The sequence below is a fragment of the Arachis duranensis genome, chromosome 7 (genome assembly GCF_000817695.3).
Source record: "Arachis duranensis cultivar V14167 chromosome 7, aradu.V14167.gnm2.J7QH, whole genome shotgun sequence".
Lineage (NCBI taxonomy): Eukaryota > Viridiplantae > Streptophyta > Magnoliopsida > Fabales > Fabaceae > Arachis > Arachis duranensis.
In genome coordinates this window covers 34,612,883-34,631,259 of record NC_029778.3, presented here as the reverse complement: position 1 = coordinate 34,631,259, position 18,377 = coordinate 34,612,883, and the positions used below count along the sequence as shown (strand labels likewise).

Sequence of the window (18,377 nt, the reverse complement as noted above, 5' to 3'; positions counted from 1 at the left end):
AGAATTGATGGCGGCATTCAAGAGAATCCGGAAGGTTTAACCTTGTCTGTGGTATTCTGAGTAGGATTCAATGATTGAATGACTGTGACGTGCTTCAAACTCCTAGCAGGCGGGGCGTTAGTGACAGACGCAAAAGAATCACTGGATTCTATTCCGGCCTGATTGAGAACCGACAGATGAATTCCGCTATGCTGTGACAGAGCATATGCAATCGTTTTCACTGAAAGGATGGGAGGTAGCCATTGACAACGGTGAAACCCTACATGAGCTTGCCATGGAAAGGAATAAGAAGGATTGGATGAAGACAGTAGGAAAGCAGAGAGACGGAAGGGAAGGCATCTTCATGCGCTTATCTGAAGTTCCTACCAATGAATTACATAAGTACCTCTATCTTTATCTTTATGTTTATTTCATTCATCATCATACATCCATCTGAGTTTGCCTGACTAAGATTTACAAGATGACCATAGCTTGCTTCATACTAACAATCTCCGTGGGATCGACCCTTACTCGCGTAAGGTTGATTACTTGGACGACCCGGTGCACTTGCTGGTTAGTTGTGCGAAGTTGTGTAATGCCATGGTATTGAGCTACCAAGTTTTTGGGGTTCATGACCGGGGATTATGAGAGTTGTGAAAAGTATTGTTCACAATTTCGCGCACCAGTGCCACAAAACTCTGAATGTCACTCCTAAGGCCTCCTTCATACTTTATACACTTCCACTCAGCAAAGTCCTCAGGAACTCCCTGACAGATGCGTGAGAAGCGGCACAATTCCTCAAACTTACTGGTATACTCAGTGATGGTCATCTGTCCCTGTTTAAGCTGAAGTAGTTCGAGTTCTCAAGCATTTCTAACTGAGGTGAGGAAATATTTCTTATACAATTCCTCCCGAAACAACTCCCAAGAGATCACAATCCCATCAGGCTACAAAATGCGCCTCATGTCCTGCCACCAGTGCTGAGCTTCACCATACAACTGGTAGGTTCCAAATTCAACCCAATGTTTATCAGGAACCTGCTGAGCCTGTAACGCTCGCTCAATGGCCTGTATCAAGTTATCGGCATCGGTAGGATCCGATGTCCCTCTGAAAGTTGGAGGGTGAACCTTCAAGAAGGAACGCAGTGACATTGGACCATTCTCATCATTATTTCCATTATTTCCATTATTAATTTGGTTTCCCAGGGCTTCAGCTGTCGCTTGCATAGCTGCTGCCATATTGCCTAATGCAGCCATGAAGTCTATAGGGTTAGGAGTATTTCCTGATGCATCAAGCATAGCATTGCCTATTCGGCCTCTACCTGGCCCGCATCTGTGTCCGCGAGTAGACATCTGATCTCTATATACACCAAACAGATGATATTAAGTTGATCAGTCTCAATATCTCAAGTTCAGTGCTTTAAGTCCCAAATGCATGTTCATGAACGTTTATGCCACATATATCAGTTAGATATCCTAATAGTACATAAACACATACATAGAGAATGTATAGAAGCACAATTAGTCTGTCCTCAGGCTCTATATGCATGAACTGCTCTGATACCATAATGTAACACCCTACTACACAGATTTTTATGCTTAAGTGGTAGAACAGAGGTAGTGTAGTGTTACAGACCTCTAAACAGCAGAATAAATACATAATAAAGAAGAGGATAATATACTAAGAGCCTTGAAACAAAACGGATAAAACAAAGATCGCAAAATAAAAAGCGCAACGCTCAGGAAAGGATTACTTGCATGCTAAGAAACCTAATAGGAACATGGTAAAGATAAGCAAACGAATAAATGAAAGCCAAAGAAACAACATAACTAGCCCCTGACCCAGCCTGCGAAGCTAAGGCTATATTTGGGGAGTAAGCTAAATACATATATACATATATACAAACAGAAAACCAAAATACACCTAAGTACTACTTCGCTTTCCAAGATCCAGATGCCTAACGAGGAGCCTCTTGACCTGCATCTGAAAATAACAATACAATATGGAATGAGAACCGGAGGTTCTCAGTATGGTAAAAGTGCCACGCGTATAATAAATAAGGTTCTGAGAATGTCATAGGCAATCCTAGAACTCCGTTATTCAGTTATCCAACTTAAGGACTAAACAGAAGCTATAAAGAGGGATAGGTAATCTAAATCTACCTAACTCTTTCAATTTCAATCCTAATCTAACACCAAACCATTTTCTCCATTTCTTCCGTTCCTCCGTCATCCATATGCAACAGAAACAAGCAATCAAACAAGTTCACGCACAAATAATGAGCAGATAATACAATTAGCAAGTATAACAGGTAGCAAGTGATATATATCAATTAGGCAAACCCAGGAAATGCATAACAATTAAAAACAAACAAATGCATATGATGCATGCCTGTCCTATGGCTGATGGGGCCCATCTGTCAGTTATCCAGCCAACCTGACAAGTCCGAAAACTTTAGATTGTCCCCCGTCGCGTATCTCCAAGAGTCTATGCATAGAGTTCACATTCAATCATCATATAATCACTCAATAGGGGCTATCCATACCCGGAAATTTATATGTGCCCGGTCACCCTCACGACGTAGGGTCAACAGAGTATCGAGATTCAACCTGGAACACGTGGTGGCGAGCCACGACTCTTACCCAGGGAACTCGTATCTCTAATATCATCATTCATAAGCCATTTCATATTTATAATTGTTATGTCATCATTTATCAAGCCATGGCATTAAACTTCCTTTAACATTCTCATCTTCTTTATAAAACTCCTTATTTTACCTCTTACTTCAATCTCAAGTTATCTTATTTTCCTAGCTTCAGCTAGCTACTGGTCTTAGTACCATACCTTAAGCCTAAAAGGGAAGAAAATAGAGGTTTAGAAGTGAAAAATTGGTTTAAAAACAGTCAAAACCGGTTTGGTCACCCTGAACTCAAATTTAAACACTAAACTTGCAACGTCCATAACTTTCTCGACAAAATTCCATTTTCTACAAAGTTGATACCAATCAAAAGCTTTTGAAACCATCTTTTATTTGCAACAAACCACAACCCAATCCAAAATTTGAGGAGAATATTATGGACATCCAAAGTTCATCAAAATTTGGTTTTAACCACTTTCAACAAAACCTCTTTTTCTCCAACTTAAGTTTCTTACCATTTAAAACTTGCATTGTAAAACCATATCAACTCAATTCATCAACAACCATTACCAATATAAGCTTTAATCAACTCAACCAACCTTGATCATAAAAATTATCTACTTTTACCTCTTACATCAATAACCTTTCCTTTGTTCACATCAGTTCTTCACCTATACCAATTTTTATCATATATTTATCAACCTTCCATCAACATATACCAATTAAATGCCATTAACATAAATCAACTCTTCATACATGTTAATCCATCAACTTGACATAACAACTATTTATTAACAATTACCAACCATAATTCATCAATATCAACATCAATACAACCCATTATAAGCAAGTCCAAAAGCATGAAATTAATAACCTCAATACCTCATAATTCCAATCTATGTTCTTCAACAATTTGCTCCAACAACATTACAAACTACTCATTAAATGCAATTAACAATTAACTTATCATATGGTTCCTCTAACCTAAGTTTTCACAACACTGTAAATATTAAATGTGCGAAACTTAAACCATACCTTGGCCGATCACTTAGTTCACCCAAGGTAGCCTCACAACTCAAAAGTACAGCCCCTCCAAGCTCAATCAAACAGTCCAAATCAAGCTTGATCACCAACAAGCCTCCAACAAGCATCAACATTCACATACACACTACCTAAACCACAATTAACACATCTAAACATAACAACTCTATACACAAATGCCTAAATTCATAAATTTCATTAGGGTTTGAGATCTCTTACCTTTACCCACTGATCCTTGGGCAATACCCACAAGAAATCAAGTCTAGTGGACCCCTAAAACATGAAAATCATCAAGGAATTGAGTTTCTCAAATCTTAAACTCGAAATCCATATACCAGCAGAAATGGAGCTAGAAAAACGCAATTTACTTACTGTTTTGTTTAAGTAGAATTGAAGAGCTCGACAAACCCGACGCGGGGCCGTAAACGACTCGTCAATCGAAGCTCCGGATCAAAAGTTATCAAGGTTTGAAGATGAGGTTAGGATTTGCTTCTTCTTCTCCCCTCCCATGGCTGCATTCAGCATGTTTGATGATTAAGAGAGGAGAGAGGGGGTTCTTTTAGGTGTTTTATGCTGAGTTGGGTTGGGCTTTGGGCCCATTTTGGGTCCGGTTCAACCGGTTTGACCGATTTGGCCCAATCTCAGGCCAAATTCTTTAAAATTAGTGTCGAAATTCTCGTTTTGAAGAGGTCTATCCTATTTTAGTATTAGTTTTGCAATTTTAGGTTTCCTAATTAAAATTCAATTTATTAACTAATTATTTACCGATTTTAGCGGGGTTTACACACAACAAAGGAAAGTTTGGCAAAGTGTGCGTACGCACAGGAAGAACAAAAATTGTGAATGTAACACCTCGTTATCCTAAGCCTTATCTCGCGTCGTAAAGCAAAGGATAACAAAGTGTCACAATAGTTCTAAACCTCATATAATATTATATATATAGAAAGAAATAGTAATACTAGAAGCCCGATGAAGGAATAAAAGCCCAACTTGCATAATGCGAAATTTCGAAACGCGAAACGTTCACACACGATAACAAAACGTATATACGAACAAAACAAGACATAGTATATGAAAAACCTTGTAGACAGCTTTAAAATATTTAAACCGTTTTTACAAAAAATATTTAAACCTCAAATTTACCAAAACTCTCAATTCGAAACCAATTATTCACAACCCAACAATACTAACATCACTCAAGAAACCATACCAAACATTTCTCAACCATATAAATCATTCAATCATCTAAACCATCTAATACTCACTCCATCCAACTCTGAATTCAACCTAAATCACATCAAAACTCCTAAATTCCATCATTTTTCAACTATACAACATCCAAACCTTACTATCCCAACTTATCAACTCGTTCAACCCTTCTCATCCATTACCAACAACATCAATATTCATCATTAATCATCAACACCCACCATCATAATTCATCAAAGCCATCATACCCATTAATAATCATTATCTACCATCCTACAGATATCATTACATACAAACTCATTCAACCCCCCTCCAAACCACCATCAAGCATAACATATACATACAAATAATCATGCAACCACATCATTCAAACCTATCTTAAAGGCTACTAATCTAAGTGTACCAAAACATTACATATTACATAAAGAAAATCGAAAGCATACCTTGGCCGATCCCTAATCTGCACAAAATACCAAAAGCTTGATTCCAACAAGATCAACAAGCCTCAAACATCAATACCACTTCCGAAACTCATCAACTATCAAACTATACACATATAACATAACAATAATCAACACTATGGCTAACCAAAACATCAAACCATAAGCGTTTGAAGAGACTTACCTTACCCAACGATATTAGGGACAAAATCCAACAATATTCCAATGCTAAATCACCCCTAAACAAACAAAATACAAAAATCTACTCAAGAACTAGAACAAAAAATGCACAAAAGCTAGGGTAGAAAACTGGAGCTTGAGTTTTATTTTTTTACCAACAAAACTTAGTTATAAATGACGGGCTCGGCAAGAGCGATGCGTAACCGCAAACAGCTCGTCAATCGGAACTCCGTAACTCAAGTTATGATCAAAACAAGGTTTGGGTGAATAGTAAAACCCCAAACCCTTCTCTTCTCTCTTCTCACCGTCCCTCGCTCTCTCTCTTATGAAAAATGAGGCTAAATGCCTCTTAGTTAGGGTATTTATATGTTGGACATGGGCCCAACTTGAGACTGGTCCAATCCGCTAAATATTTTTGGTCTGTTTGGTCTATTTTGGGGTAAAACCTTTAGAATTAGTATCCAGTTTTCAATTCTAAATTATTTTTGTTCTTTCAAAACAATAAATTCAATTTTCAAAATCTCATTTTTCAAAATACACGATATCGGATAGACTAGAGCCGGTACTGCCGACTTAAGCACCTTTACACATTTTTACAAAAAATTTTCATAAAAACTACATTTTCCAACTCAGAAAAATTCATTAAATTCAAATTTCACCTTTTTATTTTCAAAATATAATTTCTACATTTTCAAACCTATTCCGGACAATTAAAAATTATTATTTTATTAAAGCGATTTTATGTAAAAAAACTTCGGTTCTTACAAGTGTCTTGATTTCCACATTTTGCACGCATCAAAGGCACCTCCGAAGTAACGCTTTTGAACTTGAGGCGTTACTAACGCTTTGCATGCATGCTTAATTTTACTCTTAGTTGTTACTGGCGTTGCTTGAAGTAACGCTTTGTGCTTTTGGGGTAACTAACGCCATGTAAGGTTGGAGAGCTTGAATCTTGGATAGTGTTGTGGCGCCTCTTTTGATAGTGCTTCCTCAAGGCTGCGTTACTAACGCCATGCAAAGGCTAGAGAGCTTGAATCTTGGAACTGGAAGCCTAGTTGCATGCGTTGTTGAAAGTGGCGCTTCAATAATGACGCGTTACTAACGCTTTGGTGTGTCTCTGGGGACTTTGTTGCATGCGTGAATACACAATATAATCTTTAATGCCATTCTTTGTTCTAGACTAATTTCATCTTTGAACAACTTGAATCTCACACCATTCATCATCATTCTCCAAAAAATCATTAAATATAATTGTATCAAAGCTTCTTCTTAATCTCATGAATTAACACAAAATGAACTAATCTACATAAGTGCAACCAACTTAATTCTATTAGTCACAAAATCACCTAATATACACAAGTGCATTAATCTTAATTCTTATATTCATGAATGAACATAAATTCAACTAACGTTAATTGATTCTTTGCATGCAAATATAATTGAGAATTAACCACAAAAACACTTTATTAGTAAACAAGATTCATGATTTATTTGATGAAAAAGAGTCTTAAACTAACTAGTTAAGATGCACATGTATCACATACTCTAATCCAGGAACTAAAAGTAATGTAATTAATTTTTTTTATTTATAAAAATTAAAGTATTAAATTTTAAAATCTCAATTATTTAAATTGATTCATATAAAATTCTTATTATTTTACAACTACAAAACTTTATAATTTGAATATAAAAAATTATCCATTATAAAATTGGCTAAAAATTTTAATTTAATTCAAACTCAATTTGTCCAAATTTAATTTAATTACTTTTAATAAAGTTATTTCTAAAATTAAAATCTTTAATGAATAAATAAATAAATTAAAATTTGCTCATAATAAGACTTTTTAAAAATTTTGGGTCTTACACACCACATGTTCGGGGCTTCGGGAGGTTTGCCGACCACTTCTACCAAGAAGTCGACTATTGCCTAGGTTTTGATGGAGAGATCGTTTAAAGTGAGGATCAGGACCTGAATGAGAGGATTGAGGTGAGGAATCGAACCTATGAGTCGTCGGTTGGTCAGCGGATGGAGCCACCTGCAAGAACACTTCCATGTTAAAGTAAGAGTCCATATGATGATGAAGCGGCTAATTGAGGTTGTAGTGGCGTACTTGAGAAGAGAATAATTCTCTCTCCTTTTATCCCAAATTATTTGGATGGACCCTCTTTCGCCAAGACCTAACCCCTCGAAAATATCCACTAGTTGTCAAGATCTCTTCAAGAGATCAAAACACGTGCGGGACGTCATGTTATACAGATGAAGAATGGGTTCATTTAATACTTTGGTAGACCCCATTTAGGGGTGACAATGAGTAGGGTAGGGTAGGGTTTGGATCCAACCCTAACCCTACCCGCAGGTTGAGATTTTTATATAAACCTTATTCTATTCGCAGGTTGAGAATATCCCAACCCTAACCCTACCCGCTCTTAACCCGCGGGTACCCAACTCTACCTGCGGGTTACAAAAAATATACAACATTATTATATAACTTAATGATAATTTAAAATAGAATTGATTTTTATGTAAAAAAAATTAAATTTATCAATTAATGATTTTTTTTAGTGGCTAAGAATCTTTTGCATTTAATGAGAGGTCTTTGATTCAACATTTACTTAAAACATATTTTTATATAAGTATATAATATAAACATATATAGAGTGCGGATTGGTCGAGTAGGGTTAAAGCTCAACCCGCACCTCACTTGACCCGCACGAGAACCCTACCCGCACCTTATCCTATCCGCTGCGGATCGGATTGGTAATCCTACCCGAGCGAGTAGGATCGGATTGAGTACCCGCGGATAGGGTACATATTAACCCCATCTGTTGGGATGAGTCAGAACACATTTTTTATATATCATTTTAAACGTTTATTAAATATTTTTTATATATCTTATATTCATTAAAAATAGTAAACAGTAAATTGAATAATCAATATGAAAACGTTTAAAACGTTTACCACATACAAAAGAGAAGAGACTCACAAAATCTACATTGAGTTAATTTTGAAGTGATGTGATTGTAGTTAATCATTATATATACAGTACGATTAACACGCCTGATAAACGAGGAACACGATATTATATATAAACATATATAGAAAGTTCTGTTTGCATTCATTACCTATATAAATGCTTGATTATGCTGCCAAGTGCCAACATGCAAAACACACAATAATAATCCACTCACAAAGTAAAAAAAATCACACCGATATTCTACAATTTGAAAAAAAAAAATATCTTATTCAGTTATAATGGATCTTTCACTTGTACTTGCTTCTTCAACTCCATCTATGTCCACCAAAATGTTGCTTCATCCTCCGAGGAGAAACTCATCGTCATTCCTAGCAAACAAGAAATTCAGAGTCCCTCCTCCAACTCAATGCAATATTAATGCATCAACTAAAGTTTCTGATAATAGCCAAGCAATTGTTCGTCGATCTGAGAACTTTTTTCAACCCTCTATTTGGCATTATGATTATATCCAGTCATTGAGCAGTGAATATAAGGTATGGTTTCATACTTCAAGAAATTAACGGTAATATTTTTTTTATTGTCTTTTAAATATTATTAGAAATTAAATACCTACATGATTTATTTTGTAATAAGACAGTTAAATATATGTGCTTTGATTTTATATTTCATGTTCAATATTTTATATTTTAAAAAATTTGTGGAGAAAAACATGAAAATATGGAAATAAGATTTTATTACCTTCACACTATCTTTTACTTTTTAATTAAATTTTTAAAATAAAAAACAGTTAAATAAATGGTCTATAATAATAGCTAGGAAATGTCTGCTCAAACACAGTATAGAATTATATTTTATTTTTTAATTTTTTACCTAAATTATAAAAACAAAAGACAACTAAGCAGAAAATTAATATTTTTTCAAATAAAATAAATTAAACCCTTAAACCAAAAGGTCTTATTTATTAGGTTTTTTATGGTTTTTCCGTATATAGTTCTATTCTTCGAATTGTTGAGCCGGAAAAAGAAAATCAATTTTGCTATTGATTAAGCTAATTAATCAATGTGGTAAATTTATCAATGCAGGGAGATGTGTACGTAGAGAAAAGCCAAATGCTAAGGGAAAAAGTAAGAATGATGCTTTTCAAAGTGGAAAATAGTGTTGATCAACTTGAGCTTATTGATGTCTTGCAAAGACTTGGAGTGGCCTATCATTTTAATAATGAAATAAGGAACATGTTGGACAATATTTACAACTTGATGGATAACTCAAAGAAGGATAATAATTTATATGCTACAGCACTTGGGTTCAGACTCTTAAGGCAACACGGTTATGATGTATCAACAGGTTCTTTTCTTTCTCTTTTTGTTAATAGTGAGGGCTAGACACTCCCTTATCAATTTATACATACATTATATTCATGCTTTTAAATTGCAGACCATAATTAAAAATACAGAAAATATAAGAAATTAATTTCTAGTCCATATATTAACTAATTTTTTAGTCAATATTTGAAACATTTAGAATCTAACATTGAGGGTTTAATTATGATGATTAAGGATCTAGAGTTTTGGATAAAATAATTTTTGAAAAGTTAATTGATATTGACAAAAAAAAATTTTATTTTCTAAAATTATCTAAATATTTGATTTATTAATATTCATAATTTTAGTCCCTTCAAAATTTGTGTGTAGTAGGATCAAAAACAAATTAATATCTTCAATTTTTCAAAGATCAAAACTAAAAAAATTATTTATAGCGTAAAAAAAAAGTATATTTCTATATGAACTAAAAATTTATTTAATTTTTTTAATGGATATTGTAGATATGTTTCTGAGCTTTCAAGATGAAATGGGCAACTTCAGTCAACACTCATCAATTGATGTTGAGGGAATGCTATCACTTTATGAAGCCTCATTTCTTTCATTCGAAAATGAAACTATATTGGATGAAGCTAAAGATTTCACCTCAAAATATCTCAAAGAATATTTGAGCAAGAATAATGATGAAAGTAATGATCATCATGACCACTACTTATCACTCCTAATTAATCAAGCTTTGGAGCTTCCATTACATTGGAGAATTCCTAGATGGGAGGCTCAATGGTTCATTAATGCATATGAACAAAAGAAAAACATGAATCCACTTTTACTTCAGTTAGCTAAATTGGATTTCAACATTCTTCAGACAATATACCAAGAGGAACTCAAAGTCTCATCAAGGTATGATTAATATAGACTTCAATTTTTAGTATAAATTGATAACTAAAGATACATATTAACTAGAATTTGTGTATATTTATACATATGTCTTCGGATCAAGATCTTTTAAAATAAGGAAATTGATAAAATAGTAAATTAAAAAATTAATCATTCTTAAATTAAAATAGTAAAACACACATTTCATAAAAGTTATAACATTAATAATAATTAACCTTTTATTTTTTATTATTTTACAAATTTTTTCACTTTAAAAGATATAAATTATATGCATTCACATATTTACTAATTAAATAATCAACTACTAAAATTTTTCATGATAACATAATAAACTTACAATACATGAATAATCAAATTTGTTTGCATACACAGTAGCATAATAAAAATAAAAAAACTATATATTAGATGTAACATTAAAAAATAATTATAAATTAATCATTATATTATTTATGTAAAAATATATTTATTTTATATATTATTAAAGTATATTTTATATTCTAATTTTTAATATATATATGCAGTGACGGATCCGAAAAATTTATGTTGAGGGACAAAAATAATACATATTATTATCAAAATATATATTAATTTAAATTTAAAATATAAAAGTGCACATTGAATTAAAATATATATTACTAGACTTTTTACATTGAATTCTAAAAACTTCTTTTTATTAGAAGAAACTAATGAAGTGACTTCAGATTCTAGTTGTAGCTTTCTTTTGAAATATTTTTCATTACTATTTCTAAAAATAAAAAATATATATTCTAAATTATAAGTAAATTGATCAATTCACTTTAAAAACTTATATGCAACATAATTATATATAATAGAATAGAACGAAAGATAAACAAATAAGTAATAAGAATCATTAAATTGAGAATAAAATAAAATATATAAATTCATGAAGAGAATAAAAAAATAGATTAATACCTAAACTATAATTGTTTGAATTAAAATTTGTAATTGAAAATATCAAAAAAAGAAACAATGAAATTGAAAAATACATAGAGTCATAGAGAGCTATATAAAACAAAATAGAAAATTTGAAATTTATCTTTTGATGAAGAGAAGATGACCACTAAATAAGGAATAGAAAAAGAAGATTGAAAATATGAAACTAAAAAAAGAGTTTAACAGAATAAATGAGTAACAATTGGAATTTGAGAATAGAAGAAGACTAAATTTAATTAAGTTAATTAATAATCAAAATAATAGAAAAATAAAATAAATTTAGAGCTTTTAATAATTAGACTTAATTTATTTATAGTTTATAATCAAGATCAAATTCCAAACATTTTAATTATAGTATTATAAAAGATTGTGAGTAACTATTTACGGAAAGATGAATTTCTAAAATGATGATAGGTCGTTGGTTTTTAGCATATGAATACTCGAGAAACAACGCCTAATTACTTGGGGAAGAAATTGCACCATGGTGACTCTATTTGGATTAGATGTAAAATTAAATTTGGGGAAGCATTTTTTTTTTGTAACTATAGGATATGTATACTTCTAATTTAAAAATTTAGAGAATCAATAAAATTTATTATTTTTAATTAATAATTAATTATTAATATTTAAAAATATAGGATAAAATATATTATTAGATTAATAAATTATAAAAATTGAGTTAATAATTAATTGATGATAAAAAATAATAAATTTTAATGATTTTTTAAAATTTCTTATTAAAATAATTAGTATTTCTTTCTCCCTGCTGGCAACCACTCTGCATCGTAGTCACTTCGTGCTAGTATATATAATAAGTGGTAATGACTAATGTTTGTGATGATCTTTTTCTAGCAAACTCAATCATTATTGCTGCATTTTTATTAGTTTATTTGAAAATATATTTGGTGCTTTAACACTGTTTAATCTTCAATCATTTTGTTCTATTATTAACTTATCTTTATCTCTAAAATTGATTTAGATAAGTGCTGTCCAGTATGGAAAAATTATTGTTGAATATTATATTACACAAGTAGAATTTTTCTTAAATAAGACAGAATAACTACTTTTCATGCTTTTATTAGAGGAGTGTGGAACAGTCTTTCGATAAAATATACATATTTTCTTTACATAGTGACAATTATTTTATATGAAAAAGTACATAATGAGTGATTATTAGATCAAAAGGTGATAATTACAAACTAATAAAAGAATTGGCAAATTGGTTCTTAATATTTTAGAACATTAAACAAATTAATTTTAATAAAAAATAATAAAGAATTTAGTCTCTAATATTTTGTTTTTTGAAAAGTGGCAATACTTTTTTCCAAAGATAGTATGGATAACAGATTAAATTGTCTAAAATTATAAATGATAAAGGAATAATTTGTCAAATATTATAGAATATTAGGAACCAATTTATCATTCTTTTCATTAATTAAAAATTAATTTGTCCAAAACAAAAATTCTGAGAGAGACCAATTTAATAATATAAATTAAATATTCCAAAACTTCCTAATACTAATGCCAAAACCTTTGTTGTTTTAAAGATGGTGGAAGAACACTGGGCTTGGTGACAAGTTAAGCTTTGCAAGAGATAGGATGGTAGAGAATTACATTTGGACTGTTGGAAACAATTTTGAGCCACAGTTTGCGAATTTAAGAACGGTCATAACAAAGGTCAATGCCCTAATCACCACCATTGATGATGTTTATGATGTCTATGGAACCTTCGAAGAGTTGGAGCTTTTTACAGATGCAATTGAAAGGTTAGCAATGATTATTATTACTCAGTCATATCTTTTGGCGTAGCTACTAACAACCTTATTAGATTATTTGAAATTTTTACAATAGAAATTAAATAAAATGCTTATAACTTTGTTATTTTTTCAGATGGGATCCATTTACCATTGATAATCTCCCAGATTACATGAAATTGTGTTTCCTAGCACTTTATAACTTCGTGAATGAGTTGGCATATGAAATTTTCAAAGATCGTGGCTACAATGTCACTCCATACCTACAGAAATCGGTAAGCTATTAATTAGTTATTACCATCCCTATTAGCTTTCTATTACTTTCAAATTTTTGTTTTTCCAATTTGCTGAATTAAGTTTCAAAATGATTCTTAAAAATTGGTTGCATACATTAAGATAGTCTCTAAATCTCCATTACATCAATTATATACAACATTAATTCCTAATAACGTAATGTATCACTTGAGGAAAAAGTCACAGATCAGATATAAGTCATAAAACATAATGTGAATCCTATATATCATTTCTTCTTTTTTCGATTGGATGCTTTAACCTTTTACTGACTATATATATGTATAGTGACACCAAAAAGTAGCTCAAAGAATATTTCTAGAAATAAATATTGTACATAATTTATTCATAGTGTATGTGTTTGAACTAATTGAAATTTTAAAATTTTCAGTGGATAGATCTATGCAAATCATATTTTATTGAAGAAAAGTGGAATCATAGTGGATATACTCCAAGCTTCGAAGAATACATAGAGAATGCATGGGTCTCCATAAGTGCACCTGTTATACTTGTTCACACTTATGTTCTGATTCCACAATCATTTAAAGAAGACGAATTGCTTCAGTACTCTGACGTCATCAAATATTCATCAATGATTTTACGCCTTGCTAATGACCAGGGAACATATGAGGTATATCCTTAATTAATTCCTTGCTATATATATCTCTCAATCATGTTCTTTACATAATTCTTAAACCGTGTCAAACAATAAGTGAACGTCTAAGACCAAATAGTTACGAAAACAAGATTAAAAAATAATATAAGTTAACACACACATGTCATTTATTCCCAAATAACATAGTATTTTTTTTTTCATTTTTCTTGGTGAAATCTATTGGTTTTTATTACCTAGCTCTTGAATTAGTAACTTGACTAATTATTTGACTAGACCTAAAAATTAAAGTTCACAAGATAAGAGTTGTTTAGTTTCTCAAAAAGAAAAACTTTTGCAATTCATCTTATCTACGTACACTATTAGAAAATAGATCCTCTTAAGTAAAAAAAAAAAAAAAATTTAAGAGAATAAAGTGTAATTTTTTATTTTTAATTCTATAAGTGGGACTAAAATTAAATAGGTGAAAAAAAATAACGAATGATTAAATTAAATACTTAACAGTATCCAATTTTTTTCACTGAAGGAGATCGCTCCTACACTATTGTACGCTTTTTTTTTTGGGACAAATTATACCCTAACACACGGACCCTTTGTTTTCCTCCACATGTGTTTTATAACCATTTTTCATTCTCAATTGAGTAAAGTTAGGGAACCAAAAGCATATCAGCCAAAATCCAGCCAAATATTCAAAATCTCTACGAGTTAATATATATGGATGTTTCTTCTACTAAGTATCAGAATGTTTCTTTTTCATATTAAATGAATGTTTTTTTATGTATTTTTCGAATTTGTGTTTGTTGGAGGTGGATAGGTTAATGTGAGAGAAAAGAGGAATGTTTTTATAGGTTTTAATTAGATTTACTTAATCAATTTAAAATCGGCGCCGTCAATGATATCTAGTGTAACGATGAATTGTGCCACCAAATGGAAGAGAAAGTTTGATTCGGATTTGACCAAAGGGAAAATGAATTTTGGATCGGGCTTGCTGAAAGGGTTTCGTGATCCCAGGGATGGTTATTGGGGATTTGAAACATATTAATCAATGAGAGATTTCATTCAAAACGGCAATTAATAACAAACATTAAAAATTAAATAAAAATTAAATTTAATTAATTTAATGTTGTTTTGTTTATCTTTTGGATGATCCCCTTTTGGTTCCACATACTTTTCCTTTTCAATTAAGATTTAAATTACACCCTAACACACTATTGCATTTTAGTTTGCACATCGGGTTGGAAGTCCCCGAACTGCTGCCCATCGCGTCCGAGCTATTTTTTAATTGGACTTGACATACTCAATTTGTCTCTAACTTAAAAATAAAATAATTTTTATTTATTTTAAAAAAAGATTAATTCGTTTTAGAAAAATTTCTTTTAAACTATGCCAATAAATTCTATGTTTTGTTTTTTTCGACAGCGTGAGAATGAGACTGGTGACTTCATTAAGTCAATTCAATGTTTGATGAACGAAAATGAAGTTTCTGAAACAGATGCACGTGAACGCATAAAATCCATGTTAAGCATAGTATGGAAGAAGATGAACAAAGAAGCTCATGATTCTCCTTTGTCTAACCGTTTCAAAGAAATTGCTATGAACCTTGGAAGAATGGCACTATGCATGTACCAACATGGAGATGGCCATAGCATTCAATATTCTCAAATCAAAAATCGCATATTATCATTACTTATTCAACCCATTCAAGATAATATATATGTATGAAGGGCATGCAAAAAAGTAATTATATAAATCTCATAGGTGAATAATTATATAACATTATCTAGAATGACATTTTCTTTTCATTTCAAAATCTGAGTGCTATATATGTATATCCATTTGCTATTGAAATAAATAAAGAGACGAGCATTAGCAGTTGTTCTCTCCATCATATGTGGTATAATATAATTTGGCAATACAATTTCTTTTTCTATAATTTCTCCAAGTTAGTTAATGAGTTACATTCATATATGTAGGATTTTTTGATATAAATAAATTAAATATTTTATTTATTAAAGTATATAATTATTAAAAAAATTATATTTTTACGGTTGATTATACTACAAACCTGATAGATATATACATATCTCGTTTATACTTTAAACGAGATAATTAAAAAATTAATTGTCCACATTTTATTTGCAAACGAGATAGGTAGAATTTAAAATAAATTTTGTTCTCACTATAAACGAAATATCTATATATTTATAGTAGTTGCATTATCGTTTGGATCAATTTAAGAGAAATAATAAATCAACAATTCTATGTGCATACTAAAAACAACCACCATATTAGTCACTATCGAAGAAAGAAAATCGGCCAAAAACAGTCTTAACTTGTCTTATTTAGCATTTATTAATTATTGCGGCAGCAATTAATGAATGTTAAATAAGGCAAATTCTGGTTGATTTTGGCTAAATTTTTTTGTTACTAAATATTTTCGAGTTGCTATATATTTATCTATAAATATATGTGCAATTTAATTTACTTTTAATATGTATTTTAATTTTAATGTGTATTTTATACTAATTGCTTATTTTAGTGTATACCTTAACATGATTGATAATAAATATATTATTATTATTATTATTATTTGAATTATATTATTTAAGGGTAAATAATCATGCTTTTAAATTGATTTGCTTCCAATATTACAAGATTGTCTTATTTTAATTTTCATTTTCAAATTGTCTTTTTATATAAATTGATGTAACTTAAAACGATTTAAGTTAAATTGATTTACAATATCCTACTATATCGTTCTAACATAAATTGATTTATTAGGAAAACAACTTTATATAATAATTCAATTGATCTTAAATAATTGATTTACTAGGGCCAAAACACGTGGATAAATTAATAATTTAACTTAAACCGATTTACTGAGTCACCACTTTTACATAGATCATTTTTACTTAAAACAATTTACAAGCAACAGTCGTCTATATAAATTAGTGAAATCGCATTGTGTATAATAAAAACAGAATTTTGCTATTCTTTTAAAGCGTGTCAAAAAGTACAAAAAAATATAGCGATAATTTTTTGCCATGCTTTTTGAGCTATCGGCACGCTTTTAAAAAGATCACATTTGTAAACGTGCCGGTTGTTCTATCGTTATGTTTTTGTTGATCTATTGGTACACTTTATATTTTGCCACACTTTTATCAATTGCCATGCTTATATATAACCCTATAGCCACGCTTTTAAAACGTGACTATTGGGTTAGTTTTGACTACACTTTAAAAGCGTGCCAATAAAAAAAGATACAGCTATGCTTTCTTAAATGTACCTAAATTTGAATCTATTGCCATGCTTTTAAAGCGTGGCTATATCTTGATTAAAAAAAAATTCTAGTATTTGCTTTTACATGTATTCTAATGTACTCCAAAAACAATAAAAAATATTAACAAAAAATTGTGAATATCATTTAAAAAAATTAATCAATAAAAGTTAGTATTGCATTAGCAAAATTCAAACCAAATTAGCCATACCAATCCCTTATAACCAAAGTAGTTATAAGCATGTAAAATTAATAAAATCCTCAAACATGTCTCTCCTATAAAGTGGTAAAAGAATAAAAGTTGAGTTATACATATTTTCCTGGACCATACTCCATAAATATCTTTATTTCCTCCTCCACTTCAAATATTACATATGTCATGTGAAAAACTGCCATTGTTGTCTTTCAATTCTGTATCTGTATTATGCTTCACTAAACACTCAGATATTACTTCTTGCTCACAGACAACAGCGTAATGCAGTAGTGTTTGTTTATCATTATCCTTATAAAATTACAAAACACATGGCAATATAAGCAAAATTTCAATTTCAGCATTCGGAAAATAACTAAAAATGCATAGAACGATTTTCTACTGCACATGCTAAACTAAGAGTTAAAGTTAAGCAACTATTGTAATAAGGAATAACAACTTAATTTAATATTCAAGCTAATTCCATTATGTTTCCATTCCAGAAAAATATTGTCAATACCTCTAAAACTCTAAAGCATATAAATTAGCTCAAATATCTTAAGTACTTAAATTGAAATGTTTTGAATTGCAATATATGAAATACCTTGGCATTAATATCA

At 30.7% G+C, this 18,377-nt stretch overlaps 1 protein-coding gene across 1 annotated transcript; it reads left to right on the top strand.

Moving 5' to 3' along the window:
- Positions 1–8,643: 8,643 nt before the first annotated feature.
- Positions 8,644–16,175, top strand: LOC107458720 (terpene synthase 10). Its single transcript, XM_021127805.2, has 7 exons — positions 8,644–8,995; positions 9,545–9,806; positions 10,285–10,681; positions 13,180–13,398; positions 13,523–13,661; positions 14,069–14,308; positions 15,710–16,175. Exons 1-7 carry the CDS (start codon positions 8,741–8,743, stop codon positions 16,010–16,012), a joined length of 1,815 nt encoding a protein of 604 aa, XP_020983464.1. The 5' UTR covers positions 8,644–8,740; the 3' UTR covers positions 16,013–16,175.
- The last annotated feature ends 2,202 nt before the right edge of the window (positions 16,176–18,377 follow it).

Coding starts and splice junctions, on each gene's coding strand:
- LOC107458720 (XM_021127805.2), top strand. CDS start 8,741: ATGGATCTTTCACTTGTACTTGCTTCTTCAACTCCATCTATGTCCACC. Junction 13,399..13,522: donor TTTACAGATGCAATTGAAAG/GTTAGCAATGAT, acceptor TTATTTTTTCAG/ATGGGATCCATTTACCATTG. Junction 14,309..15,709: donor ATGACCAGGGAACATATGAG/GTATATCCTTAA, acceptor TTTTTTCGACAG/CGTGAGAATGAGACTGGTGA.